The sequence below is a fragment of the Sabethes cyaneus genome, chromosome 1 (genome assembly GCF_943734655.1).
Source record: "Sabethes cyaneus chromosome 1, idSabCyanKW18_F2, whole genome shotgun sequence".
Taxonomy (NCBI): Eukaryota; Metazoa; Arthropoda; class Insecta; order Diptera; family Culicidae; genus Sabethes; species Sabethes cyaneus.
Genome location: NC_071353.1, coordinates 166,283,370 through 166,302,404, shown reverse-complemented (window position 1 = coordinate 166,302,404; position 19,035 = coordinate 166,283,370). Strand labels below are relative to the sequence as shown.

At 43.3% G+C, this 19,035-nt stretch overlaps 1 protein-coding gene across 1 annotated transcript; it reads left to right on the top strand.

The window, feature by feature from the left end:
* Window positions 1-344: 344 nt before the first annotated feature.
* LOC128732410 (uncharacterized) lies at window positions 345-18,028 on the top strand. The gene is made up of 10 exons (XM_053825657.1): window positions 345-353; window positions 1,983-2,247; window positions 2,354-2,380; window positions 2,768-2,857; window positions 3,470-3,526; window positions 5,214-5,427; window positions 6,406-6,551; window positions 17,190-17,240; window positions 17,301-17,342; window positions 17,628-18,028. The coding sequence occupies exons 1-10, from the start codon at window positions 345-347 to the stop codon at window positions 18,026-18,028; spliced, it is 1,302 nt and encodes a 433-aa protein (XP_053681632.1).
* Window positions 18,029-19,035: the final 1,007 nt, after the last annotated feature.

Sequence of the window (19,035 nt, the reverse complement as noted above, 5' to 3'; positions counted from 1 at the left end):
AAGGTTGGGTTCAAATCCGGTTATAATTGGCTCCCATTTTAGCTTTGTCTGATCCGCGGCTCCCCCAGCTTGGGTAAAGAGGAAGGTTATACAAACTTAATAAGCGTTGCTTCTATGGCCCTCCCTTACCTAATGACCTTACCCTTACCGCTCACTTCGTTGATTTTGAAAACTACCACGAAGACATTGGACGGTGTTTATTCTACTAGAATTTGGGGTCGTTCCCTACATTGCGTACATTGACGTTTGCTCGAAATCAAATACTCAATTGGGTACTCACCCTGTTTACTGTTATCCGGACTGGAAAGTCCTGATTATCGGCGTTCAATGGGACTTTCGCTAAGATGGGAAAGGTATTGCGTTGAATGAATCCTAAAATGAAAAAAAAAATTCAATTACAAGTTTTCAGGTTTTTGAATTGGACACTAAAAAGGTTCGTCATTATAGAACAAGGTTAGAAACCCTACCAAGCTTATCGTTTACTCAATAACGATAAAGCACAGAAATGCAGTGCAGAATACAGCATACACCCGGGCAACAATACAATAGATCAATAATGTTGTGGTCAAAGTGATAAGCCCATACAAAAAATGACGGGTAGGGAAAGATCGTTTCCGCTGCCAACTTTTTTTAATATTCTCTTTATTATAAGAGGAACATTTCCTGGATTTCAAAAAAAGGACATTCTCGTTTTACTATCATCACTTATTTTAAACATTAAACAGTAGTCTAACAAGCGCCCTGGGAGATAATCAATGATATGCGCAGTTGTACGTTACTGTGTGTTGTCTTTTTTTATCGATCGTTCGTCACTTATCATAGCGTCCACGATCTCTGGTTCCCCGTAGGCGTACGGAAGGGTTTTTTTTTTCTCACAAGATCAAACAACAGGAAATGTTAAACACATCACAAAAACTCTCCTCCATCTCGAAGAGCAAATTCAAAGCATTTCTCTATAAACATTTGCTGTCATTTGACACTCGACCATAAAATGTGCCAATCTTTGCCGAGGGTTCACGTAACAGACCGCTGCTGCTCTCGTAAATAATATAAAACATGAAATGGAACAAATAAGATTTTAAATAGACTGCCATCCTACGTTGCATAATTGACGAGATCGTTTTTAAACTGCCATACAAGTCTTGTCTCTTTTATTAGGCATCGTATTTGGCATTTTTAGTCGTTGCAATTTGCCCTTACGGTAAGCACTGTGTATTTATTGTGACATAAAACAGGAATCTAATTACACGTCACACAATTCGATGGCGGTTAAAATCCGGAAAATTTTCCTTTTTTCCTATTTTGTTCAAAATTGTTACCCACAAAAGAGGAAAATTTAATGTTTGCCTTCCGAATGGCACCGTATAATTAGACCAAAAGCCACAATGAATCAGTCCTAAAGCGGGACCGTCAACGGAAGGTCAACGGCGGTTGCCCAAGTTGGTCATGTCTAGTGTGTGAATAAAAACCCATCTTCGTCAGTCAGTCGGCCGTATCGCAGTAGGTCAAGCTCCGCACCGCCAGCAAGCTCTAATCACGCTAATTTTGCCTCCATTTTACCTGAATTCGACCACACGATCGCGAAGGTTGCTTTGATCGTGTTCGAAATAAAGAAAGAAAAAAAAAACCATCTCGCAATGATAATAATAATTAGAAAAAATTAGACAGCCCCAGCATTTGCGCCCCGTATTGGAGGTTACGTGAACGAGTGCGCGCACACTCAGTCTTCAACACAGATCGTAATGTAGGCAAATTGGACGTCATCAGTTCAGTGGTTGGCCGCTGGACGGCTAATGGCGATTATTGTTTCGTGCACAGGTGCCCCAGATGCAATTTGAATCCATCACGTGTTGCGGTCACTGCTCCTGTTGCTGCTGCCGTTTCAGTCGTTTGCAAATTTCACGGCAAAATTCCATTAAAAAGTTAGACGTTATGAGAGCTCCGGTTAATTTCCGCCTTTCCCCCCTATTTCCATTTTCCAGGTCTTAATAGTACTCTTCGCCCTTGCGGCATGCTCCTCGGCGACATTTGACCAGCTGCTGAAGAAAGGAAAAGGCGGCGGCGGGGGCGGTGGTCTGAACGAACTGTTCGACCTAAGCGGCCTGCTCGGTGGACTGTTCGGCGGAGGAGGCGGCGGCGGCGGAGGACCACCACCTCGTCCTAGACCCGTGTATGGACCGCCACCGCCGCGACCGGTGTACGGACCACCGCCACCACGCCCAGTTTACGGACCACCACCGGCACCAGGTAAGTTCGAAATTGCGTAGTTTTTTTTTGACGGATTCCGATCCCTCACTGGAGTGGAATCGAATGATACCCTTTTAACATGTTATTACTGTTTCCCTCATCATAGTGTACGGGCCACCTCCCCCGGTTCCAGGTAACCATTATTTTTTGGGCGACAGTCCTTCACATGCGTACCTCTCCCGCCTTTGTAATAAACGGCTTTCCAACTCTGGCTCTTTGCATGATTACTCAGTAGACATAACAAATCTCGTAGTGGCTAACCTTAGGAATAATAAAATGTCATTCACTTTTTGTTTCGACAGCTTTCGAACCATCTTTAGTCGATAGTTTTCTGCAGGAAACTGACCGTTAACCAACGTGGCTCAAATTCGATGCTTTTCGCACTGTCTAAATCTAGTCAAAAGAACGTTCAAAATTCCCTTTTACGGCGAATGCCATCGAACTTTGCCATCTATCCTCTCTGGGTAGTGTATAGTTTTCATCGTAATCACTAATCTTATGCTAAACATCTATTGAACAGTAATACTAACAGTCATAAGAAAGAAGCCATCATCGTCATCGTCATCATCTTCATCGCGAAGACAGCGGCCCCCACCCGGACGTCGACCAGGTAAATACAAATGACAAACCGCTAGTAGGTAAGGTTAAACGTGACCAAACCCGACTAGTTTTCGGGCCTTTTTTACCCCCAAATCCACAGACAAAGAACACCTGCTCGTCAGTCCTGTTTTCGATTTCCTTTGATGAGAGCGAGCCCATTTGTTCTTAGTTTAGATGACTCTAAAATGCAAATATCCACTCAAAAGATTACCATAAACCGGTAATCCGGCGAGATTTTTCGTTTCTGAACTATGAAGCATTAAAACTGGCTTAATTTACATACCTAAATATATGATGGAAAGCCCACAGCGTCTGGTCTCTCACTCAAAAATCTTCATCCGCCTCATCACAGCAACACACGTTGTTTTTCCGTCTTTTTTGGCGGCGCAAACAAACAACGAAACGAACCGACAGCAGTTTGACATTTATGATTCTTCAAAACGCTCCGTCTTTCATTGCATTTGCATGGCTTACCTAGATTAGGGCAGAATTTAGCGCTTGCATGAATATTTTTTTTGTGTGTGTTATTTTGGCTGAAATACGGCCAAATTAACGCCGCCGCCAGCTTCCGCCAGCGGACGAAAGTTAACTTCTTGCTAATCGATAAAAATTGTTCTTACAGTCTACGGACCTCCTCCACGGCCGGTCTACAGTGCCCCACCTCCACCACCACCACCAGGTAATTATACGCTAATTAGTTAGTTGTTTGTATATAGTTAGTTAGTTAGTTAGTTATTTGTACATGGTAGACATACCAGTAGTTGTGATAATACCAATCATTAGTTCTGTAGGGTTGGGAAAAATATTGAATGATTTTCTTTACTAACTTTTACGACTGGGAGCAACTGTCTTGTACGCTAGCAGTTGACTGTGAAGTCTGTCGAATGGAAGTGGCTGTCCGTCCTAAGCCATAACGTAATAAACAAAATTCCCTCTGTAGTGGGCTACCGCTCTCCAGTTCGTTGGACGCCGTGTGCTCTCCACCAGCTCTCGCTCCACCCGGTCTAACCATCTTTCTCAGTGGTCTCTTCTCACCCTGGTTGCCTTATTCCGACCGGATTTGAGACCAACGCCATCTTTGCAGGGTAATTGCTTGGCATTCTTGCAACATGTCCTGCCCATCGCATCCGTCCAGCTTTAGTCCAGCTTGTTGAATACTGCTCATCCGTCCTCCGTTCACCTGTACGCCCCTAAAGAGAACCCGTAGAGAACAACCGGTTTAATGAGCGTCTTGTATCAAGGTACACTTTGTACGGGGGCTTTGTCTGTTCGACCGCAATTGCTTGTGAAGCCCGTAGTAAGCTCTACTTTCGCTGAAAATACACCCTCGATTCTCGGTTGGTGCTACTGTCTTCCGTTATCAGTAAACCAAGGTAGACAAAATTCATCGCCGTCGATCGGCCTCGGTTCCACCGCCCAGCATGTACTTTGTTTTGGAGTCAGTTATGGTCTTCAGCACTTTTGTTCGTATGAATATCCCCCGTAATCTAAAACAGTCAATAGTTAGTCATCGCTAACTATAAAATGAAAATAGAAAAATAACTTTTTTGTGTTACGAAATATAGAGATAGTTTCTTCGGCAAAGTTGTAAATATTGTAAAAACAAGCAACTTTGCTGAAGAAATAAAACTTCTATCTTTATCGAGTGCTGAACTATAGGGCATAATCCTTAAATTTTTTTAAAAATTGGTTCTTCATACTTAGCTTTTCTCAGTTGCATTTTACAAGAATACAATGTTCTAGGCAATTATCGAAGCATTCAAAATACACGTTTTTGCAGAAGACCGCAAATCCCTAGGACCTTTACTTGCTAAGTTATCGCATATTCAAGTCTTAAATTACCATGGATTCACGAGTCCATAGGGTAAAATGGACGTGCATCGAGCCTATAGAGAACACATAAAACGTATGCTTGCCGTACTCTCATTTGGTTAGTTGGGGACAAGCGGAACCCATACAAGTTTACAGTACTCTACTTAAGCTTCAAGATGAAGCGCTGATTTCATAAATCCGCTTGCCCCATTTTACCCCATGAGCTCGTGAATCTATGGAAATTTAAAACTTGAATATGCGATATTTCAGCAAATTCGAAATTCGATCGAAAGCACACGAAAATCCACCCGAAATCCGCACCAGTAAATTTAACTAGTCTGACCAGATTCCCCAGGAAGCCGTTATTGTATATAATTTTCCATAGCGCTTTTCGGGCGAAGATATTACAGCTTTGAACGGTACAGCAGATCTGTCAGCATAACGTACTGTCTGCCGGCGCTTCGCATCAAGCAGCGCAACGTGACGCATTGGCCAACGGTGAGTAGTGTGGGATAGGGTTCCGATCCGCAACATTCTTCCCGTTTAACCGCCAGTTTCACCACCTCCAACGCAGCCAGTTTTAAAATCGGTCTATCAGTATCCTTCTTGTAGGCTGAACAACAGCCAGCCGAATTCTCCCGTGTTTCCCGACCACAGCTTCCAGGACTCGTCCGTGCAACCAGCCGTTTCGTTGGTGATCGTCCACTATGAGAAGTTGATCTTCTTTCGCAAGAGGATGCATTTTATGCGCTTCGTTAGCATCGGGAGGTATTTCCAAATCCACCGTTGGCGCTCTACATCCGCCTGAATTTGATACCAGCAGCTTTTAACTACCACCGCGGGGTCAGTGAACGCTGTCGCGGATTAGTGCACACCATTGAAACTTCCTTCGGAGTCAGAGCTTCTCCGTCAGCAGCATCTAGAGGCAAGTAGGTGAGTGAGTGAGCGTCGTCAATCTTTCATCATCCAGTTTGCTGTTGTTATAGTACGCGGTATCCATGGAAGTTTTTGTCGACCGTACCAATCTCTCCCACGCTCCGCCCATGTGAAACGCTGCCGATGGTATAAACGTTCGACTTGTTCCCTGAGCAGCCCCCTCGCGACCCCCATGAAAACCCGAACATATCTCTGCCGGCGAACCGTGATGACTAACGAAACACGTGATACAATTCACACTAGATGGCGTAGAAAGAATGTGTACAACCTCAACGTGGACGGCGCGAGTGGTCAGGCAGGTAAACAGCCAAATCTAACATTTCGCTGAGCTTCTTCTCGCATCCTTGTAGGAGTGAAGTCATTCGAGGAACCTTTGGTGTCACTTTTATCAATTTACACCACAGACATGCGGTTGCAACCAGCTTCACCGCTGTCCGCAGCCGAGGAATGTGACTGTCGACGTCCGGGAGGCTAATGGAAGCGGTTGACCTTCACAGTCCGGGCCGCACTAAGAGATTCTTGAACTACTTAGCACGACCGCAGCTCCACTCTTGGCGCCCTTTGTTTTCAGGATATTCAGGTCCTGTAAACTAGATGTCGGTAATTGCCGGACACGTATGTTTTCCCCACTTTGTAGCCGATACCGCCAGGTTCAACTTGCTGGGAACGCATCGCCATTGTGCAACATTCTTCGTGGATGGCGGTTCCCCAATGGGACAAGCCACGTAGTGTGTGTACTGTCGATGATCAATAAGTAGCCAGACCGTTGTGGAATCACTCACAAAGAACGCATTTCATTGCTGATTTTAGTGACACAACTACTAACGTACATGCCGCTTCACCGCTAGGTTTAACTACTCTGAAAGAAACCAAAACTAACAACGTGGCTTCTCTGAAGCTCAAAAGCTTTGCTGATTTCCGCGTTCGCTCCAAAGAAGTAGAACAATGTAGACTCCGTAGGTCTGTGACCTTCGGAAAAAGATCCCCGTCTACCTAGTCCATCAATCAAATATAACGTCCTAAAAATGAATTTTGCCGTGGAACCAGAACCAGTGAGTCGAAGATTCCCATCAGATATTTTAGTAATTTGCCTTTTGGTTGGACGTTCTGCGCTATCGATCACAAGCTGAATGTCATCTTTCATTTTTATGACGAATTCAAACCTATCAGGACTGAAAAAAGACGGACGGAAAACGATGAGTTTGATAAAAGCAAAACAACAGTTTATTATATTCCCTCTATGCTAACACCAACTGATGTTGGCAATCAAAGGTATTTGATACCTACATATGCAACACTTTTCGTGATTTTGTGCACTTTTTTATTGTCACTAGACTCACCACCAGTACTGGACTCACTAGCACTCACCACTGCGACCAGTATCGTTGATCTCAGGGTGTCTCATTTTGACACAATTTCACCAGTAAGATTGTGAACTTTTACAATCTCTGTTCACAGCACACCCGATCACTTCCTTCCGTTGGGTTCAGACACTGGCAGGGACGTAAAATGTGCTGGTTGGTAACAACAATTTTTTGTATTCTCTTTTACTGTTGCGCACGTTAACCAAACATACAGTTTCCCCCCAAACAACACGGTTTTAAATAAGAAGGTCCCCAATACACCTTATTCTCTATCACTGCTCCATACTATTCCAACTACAACTGTAAGCAAAAAGCGACAAATGCATGTCATTTCTATACGACATTTTGTATGAATGGTCGGTTGACATACGAAAATGTTTGCTTATTATCATGTGCGTATTCGGGCTTATCTCGACACGTGCAAGAGATAGGCACTGTCGATACAGAAACAGTACAGAGCAATGGTGTTGGTTAGAGTCTGACATGGCATTGTATGCTGGTAAATGCCAAGAAAAACTGTAACCGTTTCGGTCCCTGCTTCTGGCATAAAAAAAGAAAAAGAGATTCCCGTGGAAACCATTCTCGTACATGATTTACCATCACTCTTTTGGGTTTATAACTCCTAACAGAAAGTGGTTCAAAGTCAAAGCATTCAGAGGCAAGTAGGTGAGTGACCTTCAGCCTTAAGCCTGCTTCAGCCGTGACGACCAGGGTATAATACACGGTTTCCATGGCAGGCAGTTTTTATCAACCCTACCATTCTCTCCCACGCTCCGCCCGTGTGAGGTGCTGCCGCGACATGTCGGTGGTATAAACATCTACTTAATGTCTGTACATATTAGTGAACGTTCCGCCAATTCGCCGTGTATATTTATGTTTAAACCAACACACATACTATTGTCCTGACCATTTAGTCTAACTAATTCGAAAAATGTTTCAAAAGTTCCCAAGAAAAGTCCCACTAGTTAGATGAAAAACAAACCCAGCTTACACTGAGCTCAAAAATCGTTCTAGCCCGATGATAGCTCCGTTTAGTGCACAATTTGTCCTTCAAAACGGTACTGGGAGGAACACTCTGCTATGAAGAGGTCGTGGTTTAGCTCGTAGACTAATATGGTTGAGAAACCATGGACAACCGGCCCTCGCCATCAGCACCCCAATTAGCATCAGGCGCGGAGCGGGTTATTCCATGACAGGCGGAAGAGGGTGAATCGAATGAATTTGCGTGGAATTTTCTCTAATCGATCAACGCCGGTGAGATAATGGGGTTTCCAAACCGCCGAGCAATCATCGTAGGAACAAGCTCACAGTACAAATTCTTCGAGCAATGTATATCAGTGGGGGCTTTTCGCAGTTCTCATGATTAGGCAAAAGCTGCGGGATGCTTTAACAACGATGTAGCTGATGTGCTGCTCGTGGGTGAGCCGTGAGTCAAGGAACATTCCCAGGTCTTTGAAGCAGGACTCTCTTTTAATCAGTTCACCTCCTAGATGATAGTTGAAAAGGCTATATTCTCTGAGCAGCCTCGCGGCCCCGATGAAATTTGTGCCGTTGTCCGAATATACCGGTTAACGAAACGAGTGATACACTTCACACTTACCGGATTACCGGATACCATATATCGAATGGAGTATGCGAAGCAGTTCCAATTCTCCCATCAATCCACAGCACTTCGAGTTCCTCTTGAACAGTCTGCTAGATTTTGTTCCATTCGTCCCATTGATAAAGTGATCATGGGTTCGGGATATACTTCCCGCTGCACCATGTGCATCAGACTGTTCTTCGCTTTCCTCAACTCATCCTGCGTTAGGTGCCAAAATTCCGGCTCCTCTCCCCGACGTCGGGGAGACTTAGAGAAGCGGTTGAACTCCATAACCCTGGATAAATCGGGAGATTGCTTATAGAAATTGGAAAAATAATAGATCGCTGGAAAACGAAACACACTTCAAGCAGCTCAGAAATAGGGTAAATTTTGTTGTTAGAAAAGCTAAGGAAAACTTTAATAAAAGACATATCAATATTAATGTTACTAGCAGTCAGCTCTGGCGAAATATTAAAAACCTAGGAATTGGCAGCAAAGCTTAAAGTAGTGATTGTTCCGATTTTACGGCTAGCAGAATAAATGAGTTTTTCGCTTCAACTTATACTGCAGATGAAGGGCAAGTTTTTCATCGGGCAAGCCCCAACGGTTTTCAGTTTCGTGCTTTTCAAGAAAACGAAATTGTAAATGCTATTTTTTCGATTAAGTCTAATGCTGTAGGATTGGACATGATTCCTATTAGGTTTATTAAAATAATATTACCACTTGCTTTGCCTATGATTGCACACTTATTTAATCGAATTATTATGTCATCGAAATTTCCGCTTGCATGGAAACTAACCTAACCTGCGTCCGATTAGCATCCTTAGCGCTCTATCGAAAGCATTTGAAAAACTAATTAAAGTTCAAATGTCGCATTTCATTGATGATATGAATTTATTAAATAAGTTCCAATCCGGTTTTCGAAAGAATCATAGCACCGGCTCGGCTTTACTTAAAATTCATGACGATGTTGCTAAAGTCATAGACAGAAAAGGCAAGGCTTTTGATCGTGTTTCACATCGCAAGCTATTGAATAAACTGAGTTCTCAATATGGTTTTTCTCAAAGTGTAATCTATTTGTTCAAGTCATATCTCAGTGACAGGAAACAAGCAGTATTCTATAATGAATGTATGTCCTCATTTTGCAATACTGAATCTGGTGTTCCCCAGGGATCAGTACTTGGTCCACTTTTGTTTTCATTATTCATTAATGATCTTCCAAATGTTCTTGTGCACTATAGAACAGTGCACAAGATCTCTTTGCGGACGACGTGCAAATTTACCTATGCGTAAATGAAAACATAAATAGTTCCACCCTATCGTTGCTGATCAATAATGATCTTGAACGAATCCTTCAATGATCTTTACGCAACTTATTGCCTATTAATATGTCAAAAACTAAAGCAATGATGCTGTGCAAGTTGAAAATCCCTCCCAGTCCTCCACAGTTAATTTTAGGAAGTGAGCAGGTCGAGTTTGTGGACCGTGCAAATAGTCGAACTTAGACTGGAGTTCTCAAATCAATGCTCAGGTCGGTAAAATCTACGGTACATTAAAGCAGCTCAACATAGTAGGTAGATATTTAGATGTCAAAACGAAACTCAAAATATTCAAAAGCCTGCTTTTCCCTCACTTAATATATGCCGATTTTTTTACATCAATGCATCAGCTGGTTCTCTGAATAAATTGCGGGTTGCAGTAAACACATGCGCTAGGTATGTTTTTCATATTTCTAGATTTGACAGCGTATCTCACTATTCAGTTAACCTATTAGGATGTCCTTTCTCGAAATTCTATGAGTTTCGGTCATGTGCTTACTATTTTCAAAATTGTACGAATCAGAAATCCGGATTATATATATGAAAAGCTCGAACCAATACGCAACACTCGTACTATAAATTTCCACATTCCTATGCTGTGGTGCTGTGCTCTGCGTATTACGGTCAATCATTGCTTGTAAGAGGTATTTCCTATTGGAACTATCTACCACAATCTTTAAAATCTTGTTTATCGACAAATGTTTTTAGAAGAAATCTCTTGTCAAGGCTCACTGACTCAAATTAGCACACAGCAACTGAAAATACAGTTTATAGTTTTGAATTGAAATTAATTACTTTGCATTACCAGAAATCCACCTAATTGTAGCATCAAAAAAGGCATTATGTCTTACGTTACAATAATTGTTAAATAAATAAATAAATAAATAACAACAGTTTTCCGGCAAATACTGCTCGGATGGAGTCACGTCTGCCGCTTAGAGTAACCTTCCCAGCAATCTACACCGGACGTCCTATGAAGACGGAATGTTGGCTATGTTGCTCCACGGAAGCAGCATGAGGGCAAATCTTGTGAATTTCTTCTGGACAGCTTCAATTCGGGCAATTCATAGGTTTCTCTTCCGGCTCCACTCCACTCCACTACACATACAGTCTCGAGGGATGATCGTGCAAGCGAGAAATATAATGAGCGCAAGAAGTCTGGATCCGTGTAGTCTTTCGTTGTCCGCATGATGAATCCCAGATTGCGGTTTGCTTTTGCAATTATACTAGAGTAATGATCGCGAAATGTGAGACCCTTATCCAGGGTGACTCCTAGATTCTTCACAGAATCTACACGCTCTAGCTGAGGAGTACCACAGATGTAGTAATTCCATCGGTGCGGTTTTACGGCGAAACGAAATTATAGAACATTTTTGGGCGCTAACAGTCAAGCGATTTCTCAGACATCAGTCTTGAAAACAATCAATCATCCGCTGAAGTACTTTGCAGTCCTCAACGCTTCGCATATCAATGTATATCTTCAGGTCGTACTCCATGGATGGAAGCAAGAAGCATATGTCGTCGGTGAAGAATATTGAGAATAATAGTGGACCAAGGTTAGTGCCTTGGGGAACTCCAAAACTGTAGGTGAAACTATTAGATTGCACTGCAATGAGCTGCCTTGACAAGCGAGTGGCCATGGGTTCGAATCTTAGTAGAATCTGGCCATTCCGTGTTAAGTCACTTTAGTATGGGTTTATTCTCAGGCCCCTCCACATCCTTCCTACTGCAATTTGCATTTACTAACAATGAAAGCCTCTTGCCAGGGCAAGTAATAAGAATGGTACTTGCTTGAGGTGCGAATGAAGCCTCTTGTTCAAGGGCAAATTATAGCTTGTTCCGCTTCCTGGTTCTAGGAACCAGATTGGTAATGCATAAGTAGTAAGGAACACATACATACACACATACACACCCTCACTCTGTGCTGAACTCTGCTTTACCGACCATAAAGCCTTTAGCCGGGGCTGGTTATAAGAATGATACTTGCTCGAGGTGCGAATGAAGCCAAGGACAAATTATAACTAGTCTCCGTACTTCCTGGCTCTAGAGCTAGATTGGTTGAAAAGTAGTAAGAAGCGTAGAGGGAAAAAGGGGTGAAAACATACCGAAACTTTAAGCACTTTAAGCAGTGATAATATCCACACACTCACAAAAAAAGGTGGATTTCTTTGGTAACTAGTTGAGAGTACTGTACTGAGAAACAGTTCAACAACGCTGTCGACGTTTTGTACATTCGACCGGGGGCTCCAAACAGCATCAAAGTCTGTCCAGTTGAAGTCAAATTCAATGACTGCAGTCTGCTTCCTCGTGCCGAAAAGGATTATTACACGTCAATGAGACAGAGAGGGCTGATTGACTGGGATCCAGGCCTATTAAAGCATCGTCTACAGCAAGAACTGAGCAGTTTTGGGTGGCCTATTGGTACTGATTAAGACAAGGCCCAGGATGCGATCACGAGAGTTTTTAACACGGCAAATCCTTTAAGATAACAGCAGCATGCTTGTGAAAAACTAGAACCGAAAGTATGTCCAAATATATCTTTGCCAGCGAATCGCGACGGCAAACGAAACGCGTGGTACACTTTACACCAAAAGGCGTAGAGCGCTTCTTTCCACTTTCGCCACCAGCGGTCCAAACAAAACAATGCCGGTGTGGGTAAACGGCCCAGTGAACGATGCTCGATTGCTTTCGTCATAGGAGTGCACATATTCGTGGAACTTCCGGTGTCGCTCTCATCAATTTACACCAAAGACCCGCGGTTGCAACTTATTTCACCACTGTCCATAGCCAAGAAACGTTGAAATATTGGCGAACTTCGATTACCACTGTTTCCGAATTGTCACGTCGAACCACAGAATGGTCCAAAGACATTTAAGAGTCACAGAATGGTAGTCGTTCACAAGTAGGTCGGTAACGTCGTGGAGACTTAGAGAAGCGGTCGAACTTCACAACTCTGTCCGGAATCAAAGATTCTTTGATATATATGGCCCATGAGATCCCACTGCCATTTATACAAATTCTTATACACAAAGAGTGGATGTTGCAAAAACATTATAAGTCAGCTGCCACATTCTGCTACTACTCAAGAAACATCCCCTTAAAGTTTGCAATAGAAAAAGAAAAAAATTTAAACAACTTGAAAAGCGGCAATTGTAGAGTTTCCGCATATTCTATAAAAATATACAAATTAGCACTGTCTATAACTTTGCAGAACATTTCATATTTATTGGAGTTGAAATAAAAGAGCTATGTGAAAAAATAACAATATTAAGGGGGTTCCCGCAAGTTTCGCTCCGTAACTTTTTTCCCTTAAGAGACAGCCACTTTCTTTCTTCAGTGAAGTTGCTCAAAACAATATTACCTACAAATGTTTAGTACCAATCGAAGACGGTAAGCTTGATACTAAAAAGTTATTTTTTCTATCTGTTGTGTTATCCCCTTAATCCCTAAGTTTCTAATACTATTAGAAAGTTCTCCCAAATCGAAGAAACATCGCAGAAGACAGTGAGTTGATATCTTTAGTAGTTTCGTTACAAATCGTTACGTTCTTTTGAATCCGTCCCACTGTGGCTTATGGCGGTGGCTTATTTTTTCCTTCATCATCTCTCTTAACACCTCCGCACCGTTTGATAGCCAGTTTCGAAGCTGGAAGCCTCCGGCTTTCCTATCCAGCTTTTTACGAGCCGTAATGGCGGACGTGTTCGTAATATTTGAACAGCATTTTTGACATTTCCCTAATACATCGCACGTTTTCTTTCCGTACATTCCTTTAGTTTTACCGTGAACACGCGGAAAGAAAACGTGCGATGTATTGGAGAAATGTCAAAAATGCTGTTCAAATATTACGAGCACGCCCGCCATTATGGCTCGTAAAAAGCTGGATTGGTTTCCTGGTGGTGGTGGTCTGAATCTGGTCTGGTTTGATACGCGCGCTGCCAGCTTTTCGTCTTCGAAACTGTCGAGAAATCCGTCGACATAATGATTCCTTACAATTCCTTCGCCAGCTCGTGGTAAATGGTTCGTGAACTCCTCGGCAATCTTGTTTTCCCAAACTTTTCCGACGCCGGTAAACTAGTAGAACCAAAAGTGGCAACGTCCAATGAAAAACCAACCAAGGGTTCCCTGTAGGTTGTTCCTGAAAAGAAAACGTTGCGAATGACGATCCCGTTTACGTAACCAGATATCGTTACGTAACATTTCTTTAATATCGGCAGAGACTCGCACTCTGCTGGCGAAAACGAAATAGCACAGCTTGTAGTGATGTAAGTTGATCCGCTTTTAGCGACAGATACGAAAAACGCTTTGGGTCTCCTCGTGACACATGCATAGCCTTTCACCTACTTATTTATTTTAGCAGCCGAGAGTCGGGATGGCTCTTGCCGTATCAAGAATTCCTCTCCGTTGTACTCGGTCCTGGGCTACTCGCCGCCAATTCGTTGCGCGTCTCGACACACGCAAATCGGCTTTAACCTGGTCGAGCCATCTAGCACGTTGGGCCCCTCTATTCCTGGTGCTGCCGGTGGGGTTCTTGAAGAGAACGGATTTCCCTGCACAGTCGTCCGGCATCCTTGCAACGTGGCCGGCCCACCGTAGTCTCCCAACTTTCGTCCAGGTGTACGATGGGAATCTCTCCAAGCAGCGCACAGTAGTCCAAAAGGGCGAAAAGCGAAACTTTTTTCCTAGTGTCTCTTGTTTTCATTTTTTCATTTATGGTCTTCAGCACTTGCAGCACTGAAACTGTCAAAAGTTAGTTATCGCTTACCATCGTTATCGTTGTAAATATTGTAAAAATAAATCGGCAAAGTTATAGAAAATATAAAGATAAACCACTTTGCTAAAGAAATGACATTTCTATCTCTATCGAGTGCAGAACTGTAGAGTATTTTCTTTGGAAACGCTTTAAAATAAGTTTTTCATATTTAGCGTATGTTGGTTGCATTTTACAAGAGTATATGGTTCTAGGTAATTATTGAAAGACTTAAAACACATGTTTTTGCAGAAAGCTGCGAATCTATAGGACCTTTCCTTACAAAGTTGTTGGTTATTTAAGCTTTATTTTTCCTTAACTTCACGAGCCAAAAGCGATAACTTTGTAAAGAAAGGTCCTAGAGATTTGCAATCTTCTGCAAAAACGTGTATTTTGAGTCGTTCAATAATCGCCTAGAACTATAAACTCTTGTAAAATGCAACCAACAAGAATTTTCAAAGAAAATGGTCTAAAGCTCTGCACTCGATAGGAATAGAAATGTCATTTCTTTAGCAAAGTTGTTTATCTTTATATTTTCCATAATTTTGCCGAAGAAACCAGATGTCTATCTACTAACACAATAAAATGGACGTGTGTCGAACCTTTAGCGAACGCGAAACACATAAAACGTATGCTGGCCGTACTCTCATTTGGGTGGTTGGGAACAAGCGGAACCCATACAAGTTTATAGTACTCGAGTTGGGCTTTAAGATGAAGCGCTGATTTCATAAATCCGCTTGCCCCATTTTACCCCATGGGCGCGTGAAGCTATGGAAATTTAAAGCTTGAATATGCGATAACTCAGCAAGTAAGAGTCCAAGAGATTTGCGGTCTTCTGCGATAACGTGTATTTTGAGAGCTTCAAGAATTGCGTAGAACATTGTATTCTTGTAAAATGCAACTAACAAAAGTTAGGTATGAAAAACCAATTTTTAAAGAAGTTTTTAAGAATATGCCCTATAGTTCAGCACTCGATAAGAAATTAGAAGAAATTTCATTTCTTCAGCAAAGTTGCTTATTTTTACAATATTTATAGCTTTGCCGAAGAAACTATGTCTATATTTCTTAACACAAAAAAGTTATTTTTTTATTTTCATTATAGTAAGCAATGACGAACTTTTGACAGTTTTATATTAAAGGGGATAGTCATACGAACAAAAGTCATACGAACAAACAATAGGAAAAAAGTTCCGCTTTTCGCCCTTTTGGACCACTGTGCAGTACCTGTAGCTCGTGATTCATACGCCTCCGCCGCTTTCCGTTTGTACTCCGCCAAAAATAGTCCGCAACACCTTTCGTTGAAATACGGCTAGTGCACGTATGTCCTCCGTAAGCGAAGCTACTGTCTCAAGTCCGTAGAGGACAACCGGTCTGATTACCGTTTTGTGCATCGTCAGCTTTATGCGGCGGCTTCCAGTTCATCACCATCAATAGTCACTGTCCGTGGAAGGCAAATGTTGCTTTCTCTTTCTCTGCCTCTTCCTACCATATATTTGGTTTTCAACGCATTGATTTGTAACCCTATCCTCCCAGCCTCCGTTTCTAGTCTGGCGTAGATTGCCTCCGCCATCCCAAGGTTTCTAGTAATAATGTCGAGGTCGTCTGCGAAGGCTAGCAGTTGGCTACTCTTGCTGAAAATCGTTCCGCTCGTTTAGATGTCCGCTCGCTCCTGCACTCCAGACATTCGGAGCGCTTGGCCGTCATACCGTAGCTATCTGCAAACTCGACATGAACATATCTTTATAGTAATCCTAGTTGGAATCTGCTTCCAACCCGGAAGGTCGTTCCTCCGACATTCTTCTGACCTGCTTCTCTTCGGACTCTAACTGCATCTAACGTGAAGTAATCCTTTATCAAATTGTGTAGTTCCTGGTCACTGACGCTTTTCAGATGTTCATCGAAGTCCTACGTCTCTTTAGATCTATGAATTCGGGTGTGTAACTTAGTAATAATACCTCAGTTATTTCCAATTCACGAATTCCGTTCCACGTGTCCAATCTCTGCTACACTGCGAATGACTGTTTTAATTGTATTGCAAAAGTCTTCTAGCGGTCGCCCTCTTCGAGCAGCGCAGCTTGTCAGTGCTTCGAGAGGATCGCACCGTCAACGTGTCTGAGAAGTACCAGCAGTGCAGTCGATTAAAACGTAGTCGATCAGTGTTTCTGTCTGATTTCAGTGACTTTCAGTTGTATTTGATCAAGAGTTTATGCTGGAAGGAGGTACTACAACGACGAAAAACTACGTATGACTATATTCTTAGAGACGGCAAATCCAATCACCGGTTTGTAGTTCTCCTCCTGGCCGACCTAAGCGTTGAAATAATTGAAATCCCCGATGACGATCTTGATGTTTGCTTGTCATCATCGGTACTTCCGAGGTGAGGGACTGTTGCACGTTGATGATGCTTATGTGGAAGAATCGGCCCAGTCTCACGACTAGGCTGCCATCTTCGTTATAATTCCGTCGAATCTGGATCCGAATGAGCAGACATTCTTGAAACCTAAAACTTTTGAAAATTTGATCTGTTAGTCAATCTAAAAACCGCCCTCTAGTTAACGTTATCAATTTCTTTCCATTCCCAGTTTACGGACCACCTCCTCGACCACTACCTCCACCACCTCCGCCAGCACCAGGTAAGATTGACTCATCACAATCCACCTCAATTCTTTTTACAATATCACCGTCCTTTGCAGCTTATGGACCTCCCTCGTACTCACCACCGGCTCCGATCTACAGTGCTCCACCCCCTGCACCAATTTACAGTGCTCCACCCCCAGCACCAATCTTCCAGTCATCGCCACCGGCGCCAGGTACCTTCTTCTCTACAATTACTGTTTCGCTTTCCATAAAAGCCATTTCATTCTATCTTCTATTCTACAGTTTATGGACCGCCACCGCGACCTCACCCGCCACCACCACCACCACCACCTCCACGACCAGCACCAGTGCCTGCACCAGGTAGAAACCACCAGTTAAACTCCTCTTCCAGCAATTACCTAACCGTCTTTCTTTCATTTCAGTCTACGGACCTCCTTCCTACTCGCCACCAGCTCCCATCTACAACCCTCCACCGCCAGCGCCGATCTTCCAGTCTTCGCCACCGGCGCCAGTTCCTGCCCCCCAGTACGGACCCCCGCCTTCGGCACCAGCTCCCCAGTACGGACCGCCCCCTCCGGTGCACGCCCCAGAGTACATTCCTCCACCTCCGCCACAGCATTACAATCCCGCACCGGCGATAACGGTCGTTGAAGCGCCCCGCGTCGAGTACCTACCACCGGAGCAGATCCAGCAGTTGCCCCTGCAGGACACCAACGTTAACTTCCATGGACTGAGCTCGAGTGCGGTCGCCTCCGGTAGCGTGACTGCCGGCGGGGACTCCGATGGCTACCACTACGGTATCGGACGTGGCACCGGGCACTGAGACTCGCTAGCTACGCGCGCCCCCAGTATGCCGTCTCTTATTCCGTACCTTTCTCGCGTTCTGCGACTTTCGAGTAGAGGAACACTCGCTCACACATTTAGCTAGGATTGTGCAATACCAAAAAGCAAGTTTTTTATACTACATATAAGCAACCTACCCTCCCAACTCCTCACTCATCGGCGAGTCGAAGATTTCCACTAGGACGTACGATACCTACTGATACTACAGTGTTGTCGAACCACTTGCTAGTCACATTCCGGATTACCATCTGTCTCTTTTCCAAATACTCACACATCCCCACCTGCTTTGGATGCGTACAACTTATCAATTATGCCGAGCCAGGGATGCTTTCTCCCTGTGTCGGGAGGAGGAGTTCAGTTCAGTTCAAAACGATGATAAACTTTAGCATTAGGTTGTTAGGACACATGCCGACGCAAACACTGCCTGTTTCGAGAGCGTGCCTAGACAAACGTCGAGACATTATTGCTCAACTAGTAGCGTGCCGGCGAACGAAAGAAAAGAAAACCCACGCGCGCGCACGCACACACCGAAAAAAAAACTCACACAAAACATTCACTGCTATTGATTAATTTATGTGCTTGTAAATTAAGGACATTTGCTATAGCAGGTTTTTGTTTTTGTGAAACTGATTCTAGGAAAACAAAAACAGAGAGAAAAACAAAAAAAATAAGATAGGAACGCTCCCCTACCAAGGTTTGTTTTTACCGACGACTCGTTTCACAACCTCTGAATGCCATATTTAAGAAGACAGATTTTATGTTTAGTGAAAAAAATGTAAAAAATCATTGAATAAAAAAAAATGAAATGAAACAAAACGATACTTACCAATGTGGACTGCCTTAGTTTGCTTGCTTGTTTTTGCTTTCGGAGCTATTTCTGAACTGCCGTCCTTTATTGACGGGTCAGTAGTAGGCTGGGCAGCGGTGACATTAGCACATACGCATTCTACTATCGTTTCCATGGAATAATTAATAACGAAACTGTTT